This window comes from Diadema antillarum, unplaced genomic scaffold (genome assembly GCF_040938485.1).
Source record: "Diadema antillarum isolate AM-2024a unplaced genomic scaffold, OU_Dant_1.0 seq00000086_RagTag, whole genome shotgun sequence".
Classification (NCBI taxonomy): Eukaryota; Metazoa; Echinodermata; class Echinoidea; order Diadematoida; family Diadematidae; genus Diadema; species Diadema antillarum.
In genome coordinates, this window is record NW_027271178.1 from 176,191 (window position 1) to 200,590 (window position 24,400).

Consider the following 24,400-nt stretch of genomic DNA (forward strand, 5'->3'; position numbering starts at 1 on the left):
CTGCTTGACTGACACAATTTGCCAGGATAATGAGTTGTTTTGGAGCATTACGAGATCAAAAGTGTACAAGAATTTAGATGAGAATACCCAACTTTTAGACCTGATGCGCCCTCCCTCTCCAGTAGTGGGTAGGTACAACATTACATGACAATCAATCATGTCCTAGGAGTACCAGGAACACTTTATTTTATCCCCAACAAGCTGCATGTGATTCATTCTCATATGGAATACTGATAATAAACTGCTAGGGCCCAAATTGTAATCCATTAACTAGCAACTATATGTACAACTTGATGTGCTCAGGGACTGCAATACTGTCAGCGTATCTGTCTGGCTAATGTTTTGCATTTTCTTCGTTACCCAATTCAAATCATGCTATCACAGCATTACTTCACATATTTCTTAGGCATGTGTGTGTGCTTTCGTTTTATTGCAAAAAATTGACAGTTTCTGCAGGCATATGGAAACAATGTTTTTGAAGCAACCACTGGGTACTCTTGAATACCAGCAGAATTTTCAGTCTGGGATACTAATTCTGGATATGAGCGGCTGAAGTGCAGTTAGCAAAGCTTGTTTTTCTGTGCTAGAAAGCATTTGCCATGAATGTGGCATTAACCCTAACTAGGCCGGGCTATTTAGGTAGATGATAGAGCCGGGGAGGCCTCCCAGGACTGCGCGATTGCGACGAAAATTGGCACACACATTGCCTATGATGTAATCTAAAATACCGTGAAGTTAATCTTTTTTTTAAATTATCATTTATGCTAAATTATGCTAATTTATGCATAATGATGCATGAAATCAGACAATTTGGTATAAATCACTAAATAAAGCTCAAAACAGGCACATTTTTTGTGTAAATATTCTTTTTAGTGTCCTTAGCAAAAGTAAGAGAAAAAATTGTGCCATCAGAAAAAAATTCGTAAGTATTTTATTGTTTGTTGAATTTCTTATGTATTTCGTTGTTTTTTCGACTTTATGTTTTTCATTGTTCTTTCGATGAAATTTGTCCGTGACATTGTTCCGAACAAGAAAATATGTTATTAATTGATTTTAATCAATAAAACCCCAAAATAATCATGCTTTTATGAAATGTGCCTTTAAGCACAGTTTGCATTGAAATTGTACACGAATTCAAGTTTTTGAGCAATTTTTGGTCTGACATGCACGTACATATTTTTGCGCAACTTCAGAACCGCGTGCCCGGGCATCGCAAATTTGGTGTCAAAAGATGCGGGAGACTTGAAAGAAAAAAGTCATGAAATATTGCGCTGATAGCTTTTAGCGATAGCAATACATTGCGCGGAACGTTGGGAGGGGGGGGCCTTGGAGGCCTGCCTCCCCCCCCCCCCCCCCCCCCCCCCCCCCCCGGCCTAGTTAGGGTTAACTGGTAAAAATGTCAATTGTTCACGGCAAATTCCCCTGGATGAGAAAAATTGAATGGGGCAAACAAGATTTTGATGCGTAAGAGTGAGTCACGGCTACAACAAAGTTTTTGATGAATATTGAAGGAAGAAGATGGAAGAGAAATCATTCCTGATTACAAGTATGATTAAAAAACAACATGAACATGAAGTTATGTCCTCATCAACATGAAGTAATGTCAGCCCTAACCAATGAACAATCAACATATATACAAACAGGTACATTGTACGTGCTGTTCCGACAGACATTTTCATTTTGCTATACTCCGAACATTCTCTGCAGCTGTTCGGGAAATCTGAGACAATAGTACATGGAAACACCACAAACGTATTTGGCAAAAGGACACTGAAATATTTGATTCTTTACACAGTACTGTGCAGCAGAAAAAAGACTACAATGTATCTTGTCACTTTTAAAGGGGAAGTCCAGACGATTTTCATAATTTCACATCATGTAGTACATAAATTGACAGATGCACGTTTAGATTTGTGGAATTTATCATGGTACTAGATCGGAGAAACCAATACTCTGAAAAAACCCAAAACAAATTTCACTGAACAAGGATGATGATATGGGAGGCTCACATATATTGTACATATTTCAGACTTGCAGGGATGTAATTCCATTGCATATCACTTGCTTAACAAGTTCGCCTTTGTAGCATTTATGCATGCTTTCTTCTTTTGTTCTGCTTCCTTGAGCCCCCACTCATGCAATCTTATGGTTAAAGGGGCATAGTCCCGGTAGTGTAGAGGGCGCTGTTGATGATACTGCTGATCACCGGTAGCATTGATACGAAGATTACCGAAGTTGAGCTGTCATCAAGAGTAAAGTGCGTAGCTGTTGCTAAGTAACGTTGCCTTCGTTGTCTTCTCTGCGCATCGCACAGTCTGTAGTAATGCCAGGGTGTGTGCATAATGTGTTTGTTATTATGACATCACAAAAGAAGTTTGCTGAAGCTGTCATCCCCCTCAGCCGAATCATGAGCCGTACTGTGATCCAATCACCGACTACAGTGAATCGGACTTCTTCGGACTCGGGGAAGTGGGCCAAAGCGTAAGCACTAAAGAGGAGTCGATAGCGTAGGTCTCTATAGGAAACTTGCCATGTGCGCCCACGTACGCATTTGACTATTAAAAACACCGGGACCATGCACCTTTAAGCTGCTATGTCATCATCCTTGTTCATTGTAATTTTTTTTTACATTTTGAAAATATACTTAGTCCTCATCTCAATCACAGCAAATGCAGAAACTCTGTACCCATAATAACCAATTTATAGTTGCTCAAAAGTAAAAGTCTGAGAGTCATCCTGCGAGAACTGAAAAGGCACCACCACCTCAACCTTGAAGGGTTCCTAAATAATAGAAATCACCTCCATGCATCCACAGGCGAGGCAAGGAGTTATTTGCACTCTACGATTTTTAAGTTGTGCCCACAAAAATACATTAAAGGTGAACTACTACAAGTTCCCTCCTCCTTTTGCTTTGAACCAGAAAAGCGCCAACTCGAGTCATTCCGAGTTCAGAGGGGTAAAATTGGATAAGACACTCTGTGCTGGACCGTGTCCTGTATGCATAACCAGCTGAAGGTTTGCATACAGGATGCGAACATCATTCACTACAAATTGTACTCAGCTGTGTCAGCATGCATTCTTCCCGTATTCTCACTGGTCATGGTTTTTTAAACGTTGTTACATACAACACTACATATCCTACATCTGAAACGTGTCGCATGAACTGCTATTATCGCCACGTGATATCACCCTTTCTCCATGATACATTTGTCACTACATGTATTATGTGAGCATGTACACATGCATTTACTTCCACTTAACTGAACTGGAGTCTGAAGCAAATGTGTGGGACACAACAGCTTTAGTTAGGACTTCTCATCAATTACCAAACATTCCAAGCATTCACAATAAAATAGAAAAAAGAAAAAGCGGAGAAAACTAACCAAAGAGAGGTTTTTCATGTCAGTAAAAATCACAAATATTGCAATAATGAATGCACGCTGAATGCAAAGTTTACATAACTCCTCACAAGTAAATTTTTGAAGGGTGGAAAGGTATTAAAACAACTTGCACAAATGCCCTAGCCGCACATCGGATCGCCTAATTTTTGGCAAACAAAGTCAAGAAATGACACTCAAACAATCTTATCATACTCTCCTTGCTTTACCTTGCAATACATCACTCCGTAAAAATTAAGTGTTTTTTTTATTTTTAATAAAAATATTGATTTCTTTACCTTTATTACATTTAGATTATGATACAAATCTGCTTACTAACCCTTGATGTTAGGCAGCATAAACTATACTCTTTGTGTTAACGGAGTCATTATCGAACTAGATAAACATTGCCTTCCCAGAACACCTCAAATGCAGCTCTGAGCCTCGGGCTTCACAGGGGTTCTTGCGAGAACTTTGCATAGCTCTTGACACGGGAGAAGTAGAACGGTGAGAACTGGTGGTTCATGTCGAATTCGGTCACCGTCACATTTCCAGTTGACCTTGGTAATGGAGGGAAGAATAAGACAAACCTCAACATAGAATGCAAAAGGCACAATAACATCTGCTCCAGCAAATAACCACACTACAAGTATAATACATCATAAGTAAACACTTGTACTGAGAATGTTACTACATACTTTCCACTAATCAGTCTACTTTGGTGAATTTCGGCTTTAACCAGATTTGTTATATGTTCTACGTATATTAAGACAGATGCCAGCCTAGTACACAGCTATGCAGCATTTTGAAGACTGAAAATGAACATTTTTTTTTTGTGGAAAAACAGCATTATCCATTCTACCTGCAGCATATTCATTAAAAAAAAACAAAACAAGGAAAAGTAGAATTTACGCGGTGCGTAATATATGTCCCCGCCGGAAGTAGCATTTTGTAGCCATTGTACAATATAGGTCAAAAATCAAGGTCAAAGGTCAAAGAAGTCAAAGGTCAAAATTCTGTGTATAAGTTTTGAAGCCCTCACCTAGTGCCATCACATAAAGCAAGCGGAATCGAAATCGGGTTAGAAATGGCGAAGGAGTAGCATTTTGTAGCAAAATGTACAATACAGGTCAAAAAATCAAGGTCAAAGGTCAAAGAAGTCAGAAGTCAAAATTCTGTGTAGAAGTTTTGAAGCCCTCAACTAGTGCCATCACATAAAGCAAACGGAATCGAAATCGGGATAGAAATGGCGAAGGAGTAGCATTTTGTAGCAAAATGTACAATATAGGTCAAAGGTCAAGGTCAAAGGTCACAACTGAAATTCTGTGTAGAAGTTTCAAAGCTCCCACATAGTGCTATCATATAAAGCAAACAGAATCAAAATTGGCTCATAAATGACAGAGAAGTAGCAAATTGAAGATTTTGATCACACACGGAGACACGGACGGACACACGGACGGACACACACACGGACACACACACGTACGGAGCCCGTTTCATAGTCCCCTGCTCGAACTCGTTCGGCGGGGACAAAAAGTACTGCTCAAATTAACAATTGGTATCTCTGTATTAACAGTGCAATTCCCAAACATGTACAAGGTGGCTTTCCATGACTAGAATAAGCTTACATGATAAGAACAGCAGAAGTTAAAAAAAAAAAACAAACAACAACAACAATTTACAATGAGAAAGTTAGAAAAAAAAATAAAGCTTCGCATGTTTTTCTGCTGAAAAGTGATATTGGATGCAATCAGATATTGCAAATGAGCTGATGTGATGATGGCAACAGCTCACAACTCTCTGAAATCATTGCCACTCAAAAATATTATTGATATCATGTTTGTGATGGACAATTCAGCAACAGTAATAATGGAGTGAAGATGACTGTTTCAGCAACGTTAAGTCAGCGCTGACAATTTCAGCAAAATCCTTGGTTTTGATTGGCAGAGATGCGCTGGTCACTGACTGTTACTATGATGATTGTCAGCGACAACTTGTCAGCGCTGACAAACGTGGATGAAACACCCCCCAGAGTGTACTCGAGCAGGTGTCTATGGGAAATATGTGTTACGGCAGAATCAGCTCGTCCTCAACAGGTTAAATTTTATAACTTCCTTTTTTACCTCCAATTTTGATCATACCTCCTCTACCATTTAGTTCATCTGAATCCACTCTGCATATCATCATCATCTTTACCCCTTTCTGTGTCAGGGACTTTGGACGGTGTGGACAGTGCTCTGGGGTTGTCTGTACCAATCAGCACTCAAAGGCCCATATTCACGAAGGTGGTACAAATGAAACCATGGTTTAAACCATGGACAAAAACCATGGAGCGCCAAATGTCGCACGGAATATTTCGTTGCGATATTGGCCATTTCGTCGACAAAATGACCGTTCCATTAACAAAATTATCATTTCTTGGACGAAAAATGTTCATTTAGTTACAAAATGTTGTCATTTCGTTACAAAATAATCATTTCATCAATGAAATGACTGATTTTGTAACGAAATATTCCGTGCGACACTTGGCGCTCCATGGTTTTTGTCCATGGTTTAAACCATGGTTTCATTTGTACCACCTTCGTGAATTCGGGCCAATGGGTTAACGAGGTGTAGAAATACATTTTGTTTTATACAAGCACTCCAAGTCTGTAGAAAAAAACAAACATTCACTCATCTGCAAAGAACCCTCTTGGGATTCATACTTAATATTCCAAATATAAGACTAGAAAATGGCTGCTGTTCCCAACATTTGCAACGTTTCATTGCTGTTAATAAACACCAAATGGGCAATACAAATAACAAACCCTCAATTTGCTTAGCCTCATTCACACCTTGGGGTTACCTTCATAAAGCTGTTTTTAAAGTTGCAAAAGGTCATCTACCACACCCCTGTCACCACTCACCTGTAACGGGTGTGGCAGGCGTAGTGATGCCATTCCAGTTTTGTGTCTGGCCTGTGACCATGGTTACAGATTCTCAGATCCTGCACAGTAGGAGGAGGGGGAGATGGACAACATGTGACTTAGCTGGCATGCCTTTCAGGAGTATGCTTTGATATTCATAGGATATTATATCATCCAGTGTTAATATATATATATATATATATAAAAAACAACAACTTCATGAAAAACAGACTTTTATCCATTCAAGGCCTTAAATGAGAATGGCAGGGAACACAAGAACTTGATATAAGAGGAACAAGCAATAGAGCACTTCCCTCTTTTTGCATGAGTATGACAGCTGTCACTTTCTAGAGGACACCAAATAGCTTTCTAGAGGACTATTCAAAGTTTGGACACCGGTGCTTGCATCTGGTACTGAGACAAGAACTTGAACCTAGTTTTAATTCTGACTACAACGGCTACTGAAATATCTCGTTCAATTCTGATAAAAAGAAACACAACAGTAAAATGTGGGCAGCTATATGAGGCAGAATCTGGCACCTGCTTGAGTTATGCCAAGCATCATTGGAAGATGAAATTGGGGAGGCGGGAGATTACACAATAGGGGGTACCCATGATAAAGAACAAGGGGCTCTTGGTACACTTGCACCCATTTGTACTACATCTTCCTCACCATGTGAAACGTCTGCTCAGACTCCGGCAATGTGTGGGAGGCGTGGCTCCTGATGTACCTCCTACCAGGGTCTACGTCCCTCACTTTCTCCTTCTCCAGGACTGCCTCCACCTGTCAGGTATCCCATGGTTACAGAATGATAGATGAACAGAAAATAGATAAAACGTATGTAAAGATAGATACACTCATGTAGATAGTTATATAGAAAGATAGATAGATAGATAGATAGATAGATAGATAGATAGATAGATAGATAGATAGATAGACAGATAGATAGATACACTGTAGATAGATAGGTAGACAGACAGATAGAGGTCATATACTAGTACATTGCAATATATAGGTAGAATAATAGAGAAAGATGGATAGATAGATAGATAGATAGATAGATAGATAGATAGATAGGTAGATGGACAGAGAAAATAATAGAAGAACAAAGAGACACAATTACAGCAAAAAAGGGTGGAATATAGTGAGACAAATTTAACCTCCTTATTGTCAAAAGCAACCTGCTTTACATGTACTGTCAATGGCAGTTTATTATATGATGAGTCCTTACAGGTTAAAGCTAGGTTATGGCAACATGACACTTACGATTTCGCCCACCAGGCAGTATCTGCCTGTCATCTTGCCAGAGATGACCGAGAAGCGATTCATCTTGTTCACCACGCTCTGGGGGTCTTCCGAAGAGTTGACCAAGAGCAGTGTGCCTGGTAGGAAGGGATGGACACGGGGAAAGGGTGGGCCAGATAAGGATGAGACACAAGTTGAAATTACTTTCTTTTTGCCCAATATCTCAACATTTTCAGGATTTTCTTCACAGCAGCACTGTGGAAGAACATGATCATTTTAAGAAACCTGAATCTCCTATACTTGTATGATCACTTTAAGCTACAACCATGTATCAGCTCCTGCCTGGGGTTATTCTCCTACCAAAATTATCATTCTGTCCTCACTGTATTTGACATCTCTCAATAAGCCAGTTTGGGGTAATGTAGCTCATGGGCACATGGGTACAAATGACCTTTCTTCTTTCTCCGTTGATTAGGCACTCCACTAGTTTCAAGCGACAGAAGGCATAAGCTTACCCAATGTAACAATTCATGGAATTCACCAGTCATATTCACACAAAGGATGAACTTGCATAGACCAGGTGACCATAATGATCCTTCCATTGGCATTTTGGAAAGCATCCATTTCATTATATTTCATTGAATGTATTAACAAACTCTTTCTATTCATACCGTCAGATACTGATTTTGCTGTCAGGTGGATGTGCTGGCAAGCACCACTTAAAAGGATCACTTGAATAATCATTACATCATAGATGCTTGTGTCAGTGAATTTAAAAACCAACATGGTCTGCTGGTACAGATGACCTTTTTCTGCTCGTGCTCAAAGTGGAACCCCGAACTGGCTTATTGTATTGCATAGCCTAGGTTGGAGATTGGAGGTCATATGGAACTAAATGTATTCTTTACATTTGCACAAAATCAAAAATTAAAAAACTAGAAATGTCGCTACGGCGACTGATGCCTCCGCCATAATGCATGATTCTCCCAATAGGTGTATAGTACAATGTCTTCACAATGTGTGATGACAGTTTCACATAACTGGCAAAATATCGAAATAACAGGTTTATCAGAAATATCTTGAATGTTCACTTTCCATGAACTGGGTTTGCTATAATTGTCTATCAAAGAGTGCAGGTACACATATTTGGGGAATTGGAAATTTTTACTTGACTTCTGACCGACCTTATTATATGTTTATGCATTGAGTATAATTTTCAAAATATGAAGAGAGAGTGTAATTACCAGTACAAAATATATATATATATTTTTTTTCATTTAAACCTAACCTTTGACCTTTGACCTTCTGGCTGGAAATTTCCAAGAGAATCTCCATTAAGTAATACATGTACATTATACTAAATTTTAAAACTAATAATGCAATCATTGCATATACTAGTACAGGCGTATATGAGGGAAATAGTAACATTTTGAGAAGTTGACCTTGACCTTTGGCCCCTGACTATTGACCCATGACCCCTAAATTCCCTAGATAATCCCTGCCAGTCAGTACATGCATATGTACCAAGTTCAATGAAGATACATTGAACCATTTGTGAGAAAAGTGATATTGCAACATTTTCACCTAACCTTTGACCTTTTGACCTTTGACCTTATGACATGAAACTCTCTCTGGAGAATCTTTATGCAGTAGTACATGTCTACACTAAGTTTCAAGAAAACAACTGCAGGCATTGCACAGATATGGGGGAAATAGCAACATTTTTAGCATTTGACCTTGACCTTTTGACCTTTGACCTCTTGTCAATGTCACTAAAATCTACTCAACTAATTGTCCCATCATACATCATCCTTGGACCAAGTTTGGTGAAAGCTGCTTCATCCAGTTTTGAGTTATCACGTAAACAGATAAATTTTAGGATTTGACCTTGATATTTGACCTTTGACCTCTGTCCGATTTCACTGAAAAACTAATCAAGTAATTGTCCCATCATACATCATCCTCCAACAAAGTTTGGTGAAATTTGCTCCATACAGTCTTGAGTTATCGTGTAAACGGATAAATTTCATGATTTGACCTTGACCTTTGACCTTTGACCTTTAGCCGATTTCACCTAAAATCTAATCAAATCATTGCCCCATCATACTTCATACTTGGACCAAGTTTGGTAAAATTCCAGTAAATATTACTCAAGTTATCGCGTAAACGAAAGCGGACGGACGTACGTACGGACGTACGGACGGACGGACGGACAACCCGAAAACATAATGCCTCCGGCACCACTACGTGGCGGAGGCATAAAAAATTGCTAATACGAGGCAAAAATATTGAAGACCAGAAGCTTGGAGATACCATGTAATGGGAAGGCTGGAGAAACTCGGATGAATTCTGAAATTCCCATAACAAATTGTGTACAGCTTAATTTGCAGCACAAACACAGCCAAAGAATTAAACTATACAAATGATGCACAGGATAGAGTGCGTTAGTGTAGGCGTATAGTGCACTCGAGGGTATTTACAATTGTGAAACATACGAAATAATCCTTTGTTTTATAAAATGGGTCGAAAATTCGAAAACTAACAGCATTTTTCAGCGTTTTTCACGTACCTTTGTGGGTCAAGACGTCCGAAGATGTTCGTCCCAAACATTTACGCACGTCGCACTCGGAAATCCCGCACATACAGTATGATGGGGGGTTGGGTTTCCGGACACTTAAGTTCCCGCATGAAAACTTCCTTATTTTACATAGAATATGCACCCTTTACCTTAAAGACTTGATATAGACTCCTCATATAGGTCTACTAGACAACATACTCTGAAAACGGCGTGAGAATTAACCTGCTAAATCGTTGGATTTGCCCTTCAAAGTGACTCCATGTACGCGTCCGGTCCCACAACACTTGGTCTACTGTACTGTACAAAGTGTACGTAAGTAGAGTATACGTACGCCAAACCTGTGCCACACATGTTATGCACAAGGGAAGAAAGGCCGGCCGGCCGGCCGGCAGCCCGAACTAGAAGTTGTTTACAGGATTGACAGCGCGTATGCATGCAATTCAAAGGAGCCGCCGCGCGCACAGACGATCGGCAATAGGATTTAACACGCAGTGCAATGGGACTGAGTAACCAAGGCACACGTCACTCATTTCAGCGCTTCCTATTGGCTACATTCTTGAACCCATTTTATAATGGAGTTTAATGTTATGGATGAGAGTACACTTCGATGCACAGACAACTGTATTGCAACAGTCCTGCACCAGTCACAGTTTTGTAATGAACTCCGGTGGGCAGCAAATGAAGAGAGATTCAATCAGGCTAGCCTCCTCTCCCCATGCAACGGGGTCTTTGAGAACATTCGTCTTTTAAAATGTGTTACCAATTCAAGGATCTGCTATAAATGTAGTAATGTAGAGGCATGTGGTAATTCTGCAACCAAAATAGATAATGTTTTACGGCCAAGATAGGTCTCCAATGAAAAAGAAAGATGCTATTCTAATGATATACTGTCAAGCAAGATAGTTTCGCAGCCTGAAATTTTCAAAAATTGGAGCTGACTGCCTTTTTTGTGGAATAAAATCTTAGCGAATTGCCACTGGCATTTAACACATATAATGTAGACAAGAACCTTTACTTGCATTTTAATTTCACAAATCTTGGCTTTTATGAATTTCCCAAAATTTAAATGCACATGAACATTTCTGGTTTCATAGCACTATCAATGAACAATAAAAACTCTGATAACAAGATAGAGCACAAAATCAGAGAAACTAAGTTTCTGGAATTTAATGGGTTACCTCTCTTGAGCAGGGCGAAAAAAGTTTGAAGGAACTTTGAAGCCAGCTACATGCACCTTCCATCAATATACAATGGAAACCCATTACAATGAGGTCAGATATAGCAAGATATCTGATAAATCTGTATAAAAAGGTAATTCTGATGGTCCCATTCCTAGCACATTATTTTGTCGTTTTTATTTAATCCCTGATAACTTGAGGTGATTTCAGTGGCCCCAAGTACCTCATTATGAGGTTCCCCTGAATCGTTCCATGACATTTGCTCCTGCGACAATTGCTCCCATGAAATTATCTGCACGCTATTAAAGCCAAACATAAATTGTACCCACAAACATAACCCTATTGAACCTTAACCCTAATCCTCACATCAAACTAAACCTAAAACCCTATCACAACCCTAACCCTAACCCGAAATCCTTGGGGAAAAGTAGACCAGAGCAATTGTCGTAGGAGCAAATGTAGTGTCACCCCCCTGAGCATCAATACGACTATGATAACACTACAGTGAAGTCACCATCACCTGCCACAGGTAAATTGATACATCTTCAAGTCAGATTCTCACCATCTGGAAAGAGCCGCAGAAAACGGTGGTACTCCACGATGTGCCACGGTCGGTAGAAGCTGTCCATGCTCGGCTCGCCCTGCCGAACGTAGGTGATGCGGCTGATGTAGATGCCATCGTAGCGCGGGTGAGGGCGCTCCACAAACATGTGCCGCCAAGAAAGATATTCCTTCGAGAGGTATGCCATCTTCCCCCAGATCCTGAGAGTTTGGGTGCAAACTTGAAGTATAAATTTCCTCTGATTTAACAACACTTGAGCATCTTATTTGTGAATTGAGAAAAAAATCCCAATATCATCATTTTGTCTGTACTGTAGATATGATATCTAAAGTCAACAAGAATTCAACAGTAGACTTTGATGCCAAAGCAGCTTCTTACAGTGCAGGGATTGTTTGAAGAAAACTGAACAAGAAGGGTTGAAATACACAAAAATGTAATTTTACAATTACAATTATTATCATGATTGATTAGAAATACTCAATTGAGAAGACAAAATGTGATCAGGACAGTGATGATATAATAAAGACAGTAATGAGGATGCAGACAGTGATACAATGATGATGATGATGATGATGATGACGACGACGTTTGTGGCGGCGGTGGTGGTGATGATATGTTAATGGGGATGAAGATGATGATGGTGATGATGATAATGAAGATGCTTATCATTGATGATGATTCTGCTGCTGCTGCTGATGATGATAATGAAGAAGATAATAGCAAGGCTAAAGCTAACGATTAACGGCAACCAAGCTTACCGGCAGCAAGCCTTCCTCCAGATGGTGCTGTCTCTAGAGCACACGTAGAAACCTCGGCACACCCTGGATAACTGCTCCAAGGAGCGCAGGTCCAGGTCTGCTGACACCACCCAGCGAAATATGTAGAGCAACACCTCCACTGGCAATACTGAGATGTGGGTGGCCTGCAAACAGTTAATACAAACCAAAAACTTGTGGTTACATCTACAAGTTTTTCGACAAGTTGATTGTTTCATTTTAATAGGGCTAGCACAATTTGAGCAGACACTGTACTAAGACTACCTACAGTACCTTACTAACATTGCCCTTCACTGTTTGATCAACTCAATGATGTAATACAGGTGAATCATATGATCTATGATCACGATGATGAGAATGTAGCAAAGACACTTTAATAGAAACTACAGAGATTAACCACACTCAATGCAGAACATGTAACGCTAACAGTGGCAATATGGATGTGGGACTAGACAAGCCCATTATCATGTTTATTCAATCACTCTTTCTCAATGCTGATGAAAAAAAAATTTATGCTGAGTCTCGCTGAATACACTCGCATAACTATTGCACTTATTGATGGTGCCTTATTCGAAAGATACTTTTAAGGAAATGAAGGGGTACAAAGCAAATTTGTGACACTTTGTATGTGGTTTGATTTAAACATTCAATACATTCTACCTTCATGCTGAATGCCATTTGCAGAGGATTGTGGCATAAGCTAAGAAATTTTGTGAAAGGGCACAACTGTAATAAATTCCACCCTGTAATCAACAACAGAAATTATGCCAGGTACATTTACATCAACGTCAGGTCAGAATAGGCCAGCAGCAGAATATTGGTAGGCCTGAAAAGGCTACCATGGTATTTCTAGATGAAACGACCAAGTATTTGTAGATAAATACAGATAGCAGACTAGTAGAATATGACAGAACTGGATGAGGGGACATACGGTTTGTGGAGTGTTGTTTCGGCAGTGGCTCTTTAGATCATTTGTCGTCATGGCGCGGAGTTCTACGGCCAGTCGGTCCACTTCATTGTCATCCACCGATTCCCTACGAAACAACAGCATAAAAAATATCTCTGAGACGTTAATGTCCAGATGGCAAAAAGGAAATCATTCCCTGTTGATACCACACAAAGTTAACTCAATCCCTACAAGATTATGAAACCCCCTTCGACATGAGTCAATAGGCACTGGTTGACTGTGCGGCTGGTGCTAACCTTGAACAAACCAGTATGATATGACTGAAGTTGACTGATATCCCCACCTTACACTTCTGTACAGGTAAACTGCCGAGAATCATAAACAATGCACTCACAAATATGCTATCTTCTGCAAGGCTTTTTTTTTCCGTTTTTGGGGTCCATAATGCACTGTTACCATGGCAATACATATTTGAAACTCTTCAAAATCCTGCACAACTTTATATCACAATCAATGTGAGCCAAATTTCTTCGCAGTCAAGTAAAAACTTAAGAAGAATTTTAATCTACATGGCTTTTTTTCTGATTTGGGGGCCATAATGCACTATTGCCACAGCAACACACTTTCCAGTGCTCTTGAAAAATGTGTCTTGTATGACTTTACATCGAATTTTTCATGTGTTAAAATTTCTAGGAATGAAACAGCCATGCCACACAGCAATAAGTTAACAATACAATCCCTGTACATATATGATGAATAATCTGTCTAAAGACTTCAACATTCACAGCAGACTGGTTAGTCCTACTGTACATCTACAGCTTCAGACAGCACACGGTACAGTCATACACTGCACTCACAACAACAAAACAAACCAAAACAGGTAAAATTTATACCATCCGCTTGAGCACAGACAACAAGCAACATACATTCCTACATATACCTCACTGTTTTCTATTATAGGCAAAACTTTTGAATGACAAAGTTCGGATGAAGGATATCTACATGCGAAGGAACTAGTGTAAGTCACATAATTTTCACAGAGTTTATAGTCACTTTTGTGTATTTTACCTGATGCATTATACCTTTTTGAATTTTTCTTGTGACATGTTGACCAACAAATATGTGCATGCTGATGAATCATAATATACATTGTAGGCCACACAATTTCATAATTCATGCATGATTGCAAGTACTGAACGATAATTCCTTTTATTTTGTTCTGCAATATATCGTTCACATAATCATAAAGCTCATTTCTCTGAGTGCAATGAATGCTTCTGACGCCAACACAAAGAAACATATGTGTGGGTCTAGGGAGGTGGCACAAGATGTGCATGCGGGAGAGAAAGTGGCATGACTTGTTTCTGGGCTCACACACAAAGCGGAAATGCACTGACTTACGTCATCATGTTAGTGACATCATTGTTGTTTCTAAGAAGCAAGGGAATGAAAGTCACAAATGAGGGCATCACAAGCATTTCCAAGAATTTAATTGATATACTGATTTTGACATTTTCATCTCATAGCAACTACTTGCACAATAAGCACTAAAAAGTTAAATTCTTCTCATCCCTTTGAAGAGGGTTCCATGACATTTGTAATGTTGTGGCAACTACTCCAATGAAATATCTGCATGCTACACTGTATTTAAAGCCGAAAACAAATTCTACCCTAAGACAATGGAGACAAAAAGACAGGAGCAATTGTCGCAGGAGCAAATGTCATGTCACCTTCAAAAGAAAATGCAGTAAGTGAGACATTGGCAATTGACAGTTGCGATAAGTATCTAAATTTTGATTAAAACTGTACTAGAAGAAAAAGAAGTGTATCCAGTACATGTCTATCATATACTTCTTTATATTCTACTTTTGATATCCCATCTTCTCTTCAACAAGACCTTTTTCTCTACTTCCTTTCCTCTTCCTCCTCCTCTTGTTCTGCCTGGGTGTTCTTTTCGGAACACTTGTTGTTTTTTTAGTCTGGGTGATCAGGTATCTTCGAGATTCCTTTTCATTTCGTGAAAACCCTTCACACACCTTTCACTTTCAATAACTTTGGTCAGGATGACGCCATTACACTGAAAATTGGTATTATCGGTCGTCATGAATAGAATGCTTTTTATATAAAGAGTGAGCAAAGTTTCGGCCTGAGGAGATAATCCCCTCCAAAGTACACTGTAGTCCCACTGCTTAGGAGTTTTATATCCAGTGAGTTGGGTGCTTGTTTATTCTTTTTTAATTTCCCCAGTCCCATTCACGGCACAGAGCACTGCTGCATGAGATTTCACACTTGGATAGACCCTAACCTTCAAAGCCCCCTTCCTCATCAGTAAACACTTTTCAGAGTACTTTCTTGCCATTATTTGAATGGGCTAAGAGAGCTATTAAGAGTTTTACATCATTATAAAGCTCAGAGTCTGTTCTTTCAGAAGCTGTCCATTACTATTAACCCATTGAGGACGAGTTCCGAGTATACTCGGCAGGGGTCTACGGGAAATGCGTGTTGTAGCAAAATCAGTCCATCCTCAACGGGTTAAAAAATCTGTGTCTGGCAATGTTTTGATGCAGTGTCATAATAGGTATACTCTGTATAGTCTCTAGGCTTTTAATAGTAGAATGAAGTTATTTTTCAAAGGATATCATTACTTACTCCTCATCATCAGACACTTGGTTACTGCCTGCAGAATCGGAAAAAAATAAAACATAAACATAAATTAGCATAGAGAAGAGCAACACTGTGATGCACTATAGTCATATACCATGTCCACAGAATGTGTAGCAATGCAATATCACACTAACATCACAGAGATTACTACCAGGTAAATGTTTCCTGTATTTTTAACACTGTATAATTGAATCATAATTCATGGTATCTACATTGAAACTCATACTTCATTTCAATAAATTCCTCACAACTTACAACTTTGATCCCGTCTGCAAAATCCTCATGTGAGAAACTTCACACTGCATCATACAGTCAGTTCAATATCCAATCACACTCACCAGTCAATAGCAGCAGTTACACCGGCAAAACTTCTCAAAGTTTAACTTCGACAACTCTTTGTGAAGTTGGCCAGTCCGTTCAAACTGGCAGCCAACTTCTTAAAGTTATAATCATCTATGTAGTTCTTGAAGTTTGGGTCATTGATGCACATGCGAGGCATGTGCATCAAAGAAGAAAGCAGTGCCACACACATGAACTGGACTGGTCACGTGACAAACTTCGTGAAGATTAGCCATGTGCGTTCAGACTGCACATATTTTGAGAAGATTTGCTGGGATTTAGGAAATTTTCATAGTTTTAGTGGGAAGTGTTATAAGAAGTTTTGCGAGAAGATTTCGGGAAGTGTGCAGTCATACTTGCAAAACTTCAAAAACTTAAAAACTTTGAAAAGTTTTGCCAGTGTGATCGTGGTTAATGTATACAAGATCTATTATAGATGGGCCTAAAATGACACCCCCCCCCCCCATAAACCAGCTTACTTATCAATGAATTGTATGCTAGAACCAGTAGACAATCTTTTGATTTCTTGATTTCTACATAAACAGAATGATAGCTCAATTCTGCTTAATAGTGTCCATATCTTACCAGAGCGACTGTTCACCTCACTCTCCTGCACACGACTTTCAATGTCTGGGACTAACTGCAGTGCCTGCCTGTAGAACATCACAGCTGGAGGGTTAAAAAATAAAAAGTACATAAAGGAATGAATATGTTTTACATAACTAAAGCTAAGTTAACTTAAAGTTAAAGCTGAAGCTAAGTTTCTGTAAAAGTAATCACATGCATATCACCACTGTGAGTGTTGCAACTGGGTCATCTGCCTCATTACATGAAGATTGTCAACAATGAAGAAAGAAATTTTCACGGCATGAAACTTGCACGAATTGGAGCCGACAGACTTTTTCGCGGCATAATATTTTTGCAAAATGCCACTGGCATTCTATGCATAATGTAGTGTAGACAAGAACTTTTGCATGCATTTTAATTTTGCAAATCATGGCTCTCCAAAAATTTGTGAAATTAAAATGCATGCAAAAATTTCTGGTTTTACAGTATTCAGCAAGAAGGTGGATGGTAATGGAGAGTTTAACCCCCGGACTGACTTTTTTTCCTGCTTATTGTGTTTAGATAGCACAAAACACATACATGTAATGAGAATTCCAATACATGCCTCCCTCTTGGCTAACTAATTGAATAATCACTTCTCTTTGGACAGGTCCCATGAAGAGAAATCGCTGTAGGCCTACAACTTGTGTGCTGCTCCTCTCCTTCAATGTTTGGGGTTGGCAGAACCAAGGTGGTACTAAGCGAGCCTAGTCTTACTAGTACTGTATCTCCTTGGTAGACCTGGGCACAGGCCAAATTACTGTACAAGCCCAGTGGAATTCTACTTTGTTGGGATGAGGCCCCTACATGTATGGACAAAATTTCCTCTCTGGAATATAGGAAATTCCAGGCATTGTTGTGAGGAAGGACCAGAGCACTATAAATAACAATTCCAACTTTTGCATTGGTGGGCATCACTGCTGAACACAAGACCAAGGAAACTCACTGAAGTAGATGAAAGTGGAGTGCTACCAAGTACCGTAGCAATAACCTCCATCCAGGGAGAACGCCTCTCATCTTGCTGAGCTTCCTGAAACAATCTTCTCAAAGTACCATTGGAAATAATATTTCACTGATTACATACCCAAAACAGTGAATCTCACTTCATTTTTAGAACCTGTTGACAAGAATGAAATTCTGCCTATAACAAGTAAATTGAAGAATAGTAATTTTTTTTCTGAAGGAATAGGTGGAATCAGTTTAAACCCATTTAAAACAAAGTATGCCATGCATTCTAAAGCCTTTCATCCACATTTGTTCCACTTTATTTCTCGAGCTTTTTCATTTTTGTCTTTGTTTGTTCATTTGTTGGTTTGTTTCTCAAGAGTAGGAACAAATAACAACAAGAACTGTACCAGTGATTCTTATCTATAAAAGTGGCAAAACCTAAACTGCTTTAATACCAACTTTCACCCACTTTCATTGCCTCCAACTCTTTTGAAAGTGCTGGAGCATACAGTGTCCAATGAACTATAAAAATTCCTTGAGGCATTAGCTTGATTAACAATACCAAAGAGAAGTTTGGTTTCCATCCCATACCACACTTGATGGAACTTTCATTGAAAATGCATGCAGCTGCAAAACAGCTGAATTCTTTAGTTTGAAGAGAGAAGTTTTCACTTGCTGCATACAACACACATTGAGCTTTCAGAAGTCTTTGGCACACTCAATCACATCACAAAATTTTGCATTAAGAAAATACATGCATACAGGGTATTAGAAGGCCATGCCCTTCCACTGAAGTTCCAGTGGTTCACAAGTCATTTTATATAATCATAATCATTAAGAAATTTGCTTACGCCTACATGTGCGCCTACATATCCTGAACTAGAAAAGCACTTTGAGAGCGCAGATCTCCTCAAAACAGCTCATTTCCACCCATATGCTGAAAATTGCCCAATTTCACAATGATATTGTGTCCAAGGGTCTACCTCAGCTCATTGCATGCTGTGCCTCGAGCCCATGCTCGTGTATTTCCGCCATTTTACTGAATGTTTTATCGAATTGATTTGATTTGAATTATAAAAAATTGAACTTAATTTAATTCAATTCAATAAAAAATATCCATCACACAACAATGACATTACTACTACAAATAATGGATGCTGAAAAGGGCACACAATAAAAAACCCAACCCCCCCCAAAAAAAAAACAAAAACAAAAACAAAGATAAAAAACAAACCATCAGGAAAACAAATCAAATACAATTTGAAGGAAGATACCTAAAATTTCGTCTTTCGGATGCGAATGCTGATACAACAACATGCCTAAAATGCCTCATGGTATTTAAACAGTTGTTTGTCAGATATGTGTAATGGTGCATTTCAATGAAGGAATAGTAATCAATTCTATGCAACACCAAGGTGTTTTATGTACCGTATTCCGTGTTGGCTACATTTTTAACAGTGAACATGGAGGTTCTTACCTTCATAGACTTTGCCAATTCTCTCCAGCCGAACGCCTTGCTGAAACAGATATTTGGCCTGTAAACAAAATAGAGATGAAAACACAGGGACATAGCGATGTTTCCTCCAGTATCTTTTTCTTCATTCAAATGCCTAAAAGGTACACAAAAGTACAGTTTTACAATCCATACCTCATTAATAAAAAAAAAAAAATTTCGTGCAGTTAGCTAAGACCAAAAAGGTAACACAAGTAGATTTGCAATTTTTCAGAAGTGTGCATTCTTATTGCAAAATACACTGGTATCTTACAAAGTTAGAAACTTTGTATGCAAGACTGTGAGTTTTTTCATGCCAGGTTTCATGTGGAACTTGATAAGTATGCTGGGCAACCTTCCCCCTTCATGTGCAAATGAATATAACATAGTACCAATGAATGCTAAAGTGAAGTTTTTACTGCAGCTGAGAGAACGACAAAATATGCTAAATGACAAGCGAACAATCATTCTTATGATGTACAGAGATGTGATTTAGGGACAGAGGGCCTGACTACATTGGGTATGTGCTTCATGCAAACAAGGCATAAAACCTGCACTCTCGCAGCTGTACATACATTGTACTGTGAGAATGGTGGCAATCCTGCAACAAACGTCTACCTTAGAAAATTTAGAGTATGTTGACTATCATACTGCAAAACATTACAGAATACAAATGCATGATGCCTTTTCTTGTCTAGGTCATAGTCCATGTTCTAACCCCAGAGTTCAAAATGCTATCTCTGGGAGGCTGTAAGTAACTTGACCTGGTTTCAGGATTAGTGACCTCTCTCGATAACATTTCAAACCCTTCCGATGGATCATACTGAAAGTTTCCTCCCACACAAGTCATCTAGTATAATAATGGCAATTTGCAGTGTCTACCTGGGCACCGTTTCATCAAAGCAACCAGCCCTGACAAGTTGTAATTCTCTGACAATTACCACAGTAACATTCAGTGACCAGATCTTCTCAGCCAATCAAAGCTAAGCATTGTACTGAAATTGTCAGAGACTGACAACTTGTCAGGGTGACAACTTGCATGAAACGGTGCCCAGGTTGAGAGTTTTCCTACTAATTTTGTGAGAAGTATTGAGAAATTGAGTGGGAGATACTAAAATAAGGTATATCACTGGAATGAAGCAGCTCAGAGACTCGGAAATTTGGTGATAACAAAGCACAAATACTGATGATATGCATCTTTGTCCAGTTTTCACACTGATGGGTCTTACTCAGATATCTATGCATTGATTTTTTTTTAGCTTAATTCATATTTTGAATGCTACCATAAATAAAATACTGTATCTTGAATACATGATAATGAACTGTACCTTTTCTTCAACAGACTCTGTGCGGAGAGAGGATACCTCGAATTCATTCGCGACCTCTGGCGAGGGACTGTTGTTGTTCGTTGCAGTCTGGACGCGAGACAAGGAAGCGCTGTCTCTCCCCTTCGACACCGCCGCCTTGCTCAGTCCAGTGGCGGTCGTCGTCAGAGTCGACGTTGGGGAGGGTGTGGCGGCTTGCTCCCCGCTGAGCTCTTGCCGCCACTGCTGCCGAAAGTTTGCCAGCTGCTGCTCGAGACTCAGCGGCGAGGCTGGAGTGTGGTCGTCGTTCCCGGTGTCGAGTCCCTCCAGCTCCAGCATCTCGTCTGCGTCGGAGTCGTCATCGCCATCCAAAACAGGAACAATCAAGTTCTCGTTTGCCTGAACAAAAGTTGGATGCAAGTGATGCCATAATTGCTCTTAACTCTTTTGTGCTCCATTTGCAAACTGGCATGCAAGCTGGAGCACTTTGTTTGGCAATTAACCCATTCCTTACGAGAACCTGGTATATCAGGTTCCTGTGGGAGCAACTGATATAAGGGAACCTGGTATACCAGGTTCCCAAGAAGAAGATGAGAGTGCCTGCTTTCGTGGCCTAAATTCATGCTTCTTTGTGTTATAAAGTCCAAAAAAAAAATGAGTTTGATAAAAAGATTAGAGTTTATTCTATCAGCACTTTTTCTCTTACTGATGGTTGAATTCGTACATCACAGAATTTTTTTACCTTTGTTCTGATTTAGTTTGCCCGTGCTCTGCTACATAACTTGTATGAACATGTACATTAGCCATCAAAGTTGATCACAGTAGATATCTGGGTTCGCTGACCCCAGTCATCATATTCTGGTGCCTGATTTGTGTAGAACAAAAGAGTCTGTGAGCCCATCAGAGCACGCTCTATTCATACATCACACCCGATGGATATTTCTATTGTTCAAGGGTACAGATGTAGTTGACCATGGGAAGGGGATGTATGCACCGCTTGACTGCTTTCGCACAGGTGGATTACCAACCTGTCTGTTCTCTGTTATTGTCAATGGGCAAAAAGAATCTCGTTTGGGGACATTGAAGGTATTTAGAGAATTGCAGAAGGAATGGATAACATTGATTCACAACTAGGATCTTACTGTCAATGCAGAGAGATTACCTACAGTAATCCCCCTAATCCCTACTTTGTCACCTTGGCCTTCCTGTTGGATTAGTGCACATTGCTACATTCGGCACAAGTACTGCTACACCTGAGTGGACCTGCTTTACCAACTTTACAACTCGTTCACAGATGAGGGAATGTGAACACTGAATGATGATGAAAAGGTTCTACAAGTTAAGCATCTATGTTGACATGTTTATGTACAATTGTACAGTGTACTACAATACTTTTCTAGAGAATGAAACATCAGTATGTCATAATGGGGGCAGGGGACATGGTGTATATATATTAGTGAAAAGGGTAAGTGAAAGAATTAATGACATTTGATTTTTCTTCTTGTCTACTGGTAGGTGTCATACTGAAGTAGGTTGCTTTGACTTACCAAGAGTTTTATGTCTGCTTTTTACATATGTCTTTTGACAACATTACCAGCACATAATTAATTTTTTCCCTTTTTATCAGCTTTGTATTGCCTCAAAGTCTTTTCTTTCATTGAAAAAAAAAAAAAATCATGGTTTGGGCAGGGACTAGCTCGACAACCACTGCACAGAAGGAAATAGCATACTCTCATTTCTGTGCAGGACTTGTTTATGCTACATCAAACTCGTTTTCTAACCCAGATACTCATCTTTTCCACAACTAGAATTGCAAGGATGTCTGTTCTAAGGCCTGATGTCCAAATGAAAGAACTAACAGGTTTAAGTTAGTTCACTTTTTCCTAATTTTGGTGATATTATGTTGTACATGCTAATGTGGCACCTCCATTAATACATTGTCATTGAATTGCCCTGAGTAGCTTCTATTTCACTTCCAAATTCCAACTGCGATTGCAATGACCTTTCTTGTGTTTTTAACCCCTTGAGGACAGATTGATTTTGCTTAAAAACACATTTCCCATAAACACTTGCCGGCTGCCCAGCACGCAGCAGTACAAATGCATGCATGTCGGTACAGCACTCAGCAGTACTAAAGTGGTAGACATGCCCTCAATGGATCTTTGATGTGATAACAATATCTATGAAGCAGCTCTTTCCAAGCGAATGAGTAATATCGGATAAGCATTTACACTCTCTAGCTGACCACGATAACTTACTACCGCATCCCGCATACCGATTCTGAAAGTTTCCTATAAAACTAAAAGACAAAGTCAAAGAACTCCATCCTGTGGACTGTCACTGTATCCACTCCAGTACAATTGGATATTATTAGATCTAGATTCTATGTATATTTCACATAAATTTCCACATCTAAGGCACACAACTCAAATACAAACAAGTAGAGTGTTAAACTAGTACTATAGTAGTGCTAACTTCCGAGGCAATTTTACACCAATTAAACATTTTGATTTATGGCAGTCGACGTACGTTTGTGGTCGCATACACATGTTTCAGTGCATGGGACTGAAGGAATGGACGCATGACGGTGAAGCTGTACCCTTTGAACTTCCCTGATATATTTGCAAAATATTTTCCTTATGAGACCTCATCACGACAAAATTACGCATTTATGCAAAGAAAGAGTAATTACCATCATCAAATCTCGCCTCCGGCCGTCATTCAAGCCTCCAGTTCTCGGTCAGTGTAGCGAATTACGGTGCCAAATTTGAGTGCTTTTGAGACTGCGGCCATCTTGAGCTTGTTTACTCAATCTTCATGGAGGAACGGGTTTTATGATGGATCTGACGTTTGATTGCGCAACACAGCTCACCGCGTCGCACGGTACGGTGCACGTAGGTGTGTACGTTAACTTCCCAGGTCTCCGTAAAACGACGTACCCTGGACAAATTAGGTGTGGCTCAAAATCTCCTTGGTGTGGCTAAAGACATGTATGCATCACAGATGACCAATGACCTCACCTCGAGGTATTTACTGCATACATACGTGATACGGGGACGCAGCTGCAGCACCAAAAGGGGGTAAGGAGGGTGGGGCTCCGCGGGGCTCTCAACCTGAGATGAGATGAGGAATACAGTAGGGAGCTTTAGATTTTGACGCGCGGACGTTTGAGCCGACGCTTGCGCTGGACGTTCTCCTCTCCCTGCGTCGTGTGGAAAAGTAGCTTTAGATTACGCTGGGACGCAACGTAGAAAAAGTCAAATCGAGCCCCCATACGATCAGTGCATGAAGAAGCTCTCTACGTCGCAAACTGTGCGGACGTGAAAATAGCCCAGTACGCGTAGTAAACAACTCAGGCGACGCAAGCTAAAAATAGATTGACTTTACGCGCTCTACTGCGCAAGCTCAGAACGTGTTTTTTTCCTTTGAACGTCCGCGCGTCGAAAATCTAAAGCTCCCTAGTATTGACAGGGCTGCGAACCGAGCCACTAGAAGAAGGGGTGCCGAAGGTATCGAG

At 39.7% G+C, this 24,400-nt stretch overlaps 1 protein-coding gene across 1 annotated transcript; it reads right to left on the reverse strand.

The window, feature by feature from the left end:
- Nucleotides 1-1,405: 1,405 nt before the first annotated feature.
- On the reverse strand, nucleotides 1,406-23,691 carry LOC139726505 (F-box only protein 9-like). Its single transcript, XM_071637461.1, has 13 exons — nucleotides 23,576-23,691; nucleotides 20,908-21,282; nucleotides 19,565-19,622; nucleotides 17,119-17,202; nucleotides 16,180-16,207; nucleotides 14,932-14,961; nucleotides 13,555-13,657; nucleotides 12,606-12,769; nucleotides 11,848-12,047; nucleotides 7,551-7,666; nucleotides 6,957-7,067; nucleotides 6,284-6,363; nucleotides 1,406-3,937 (listed from the first exon to the last, which is right to left on the reverse strand). Exons 1-13 carry the CDS (start codon nucleotides 23,579-23,581, stop codon nucleotides 3,829-3,831), a joined length of 1,464 nt encoding a protein of 487 aa, XP_071493562.1. The 5' UTR covers nucleotides 23,582-23,691; the 3' UTR covers nucleotides 1,406-3,828.
- Nucleotides 23,692-24,400: the final 709 nt, after the last annotated feature.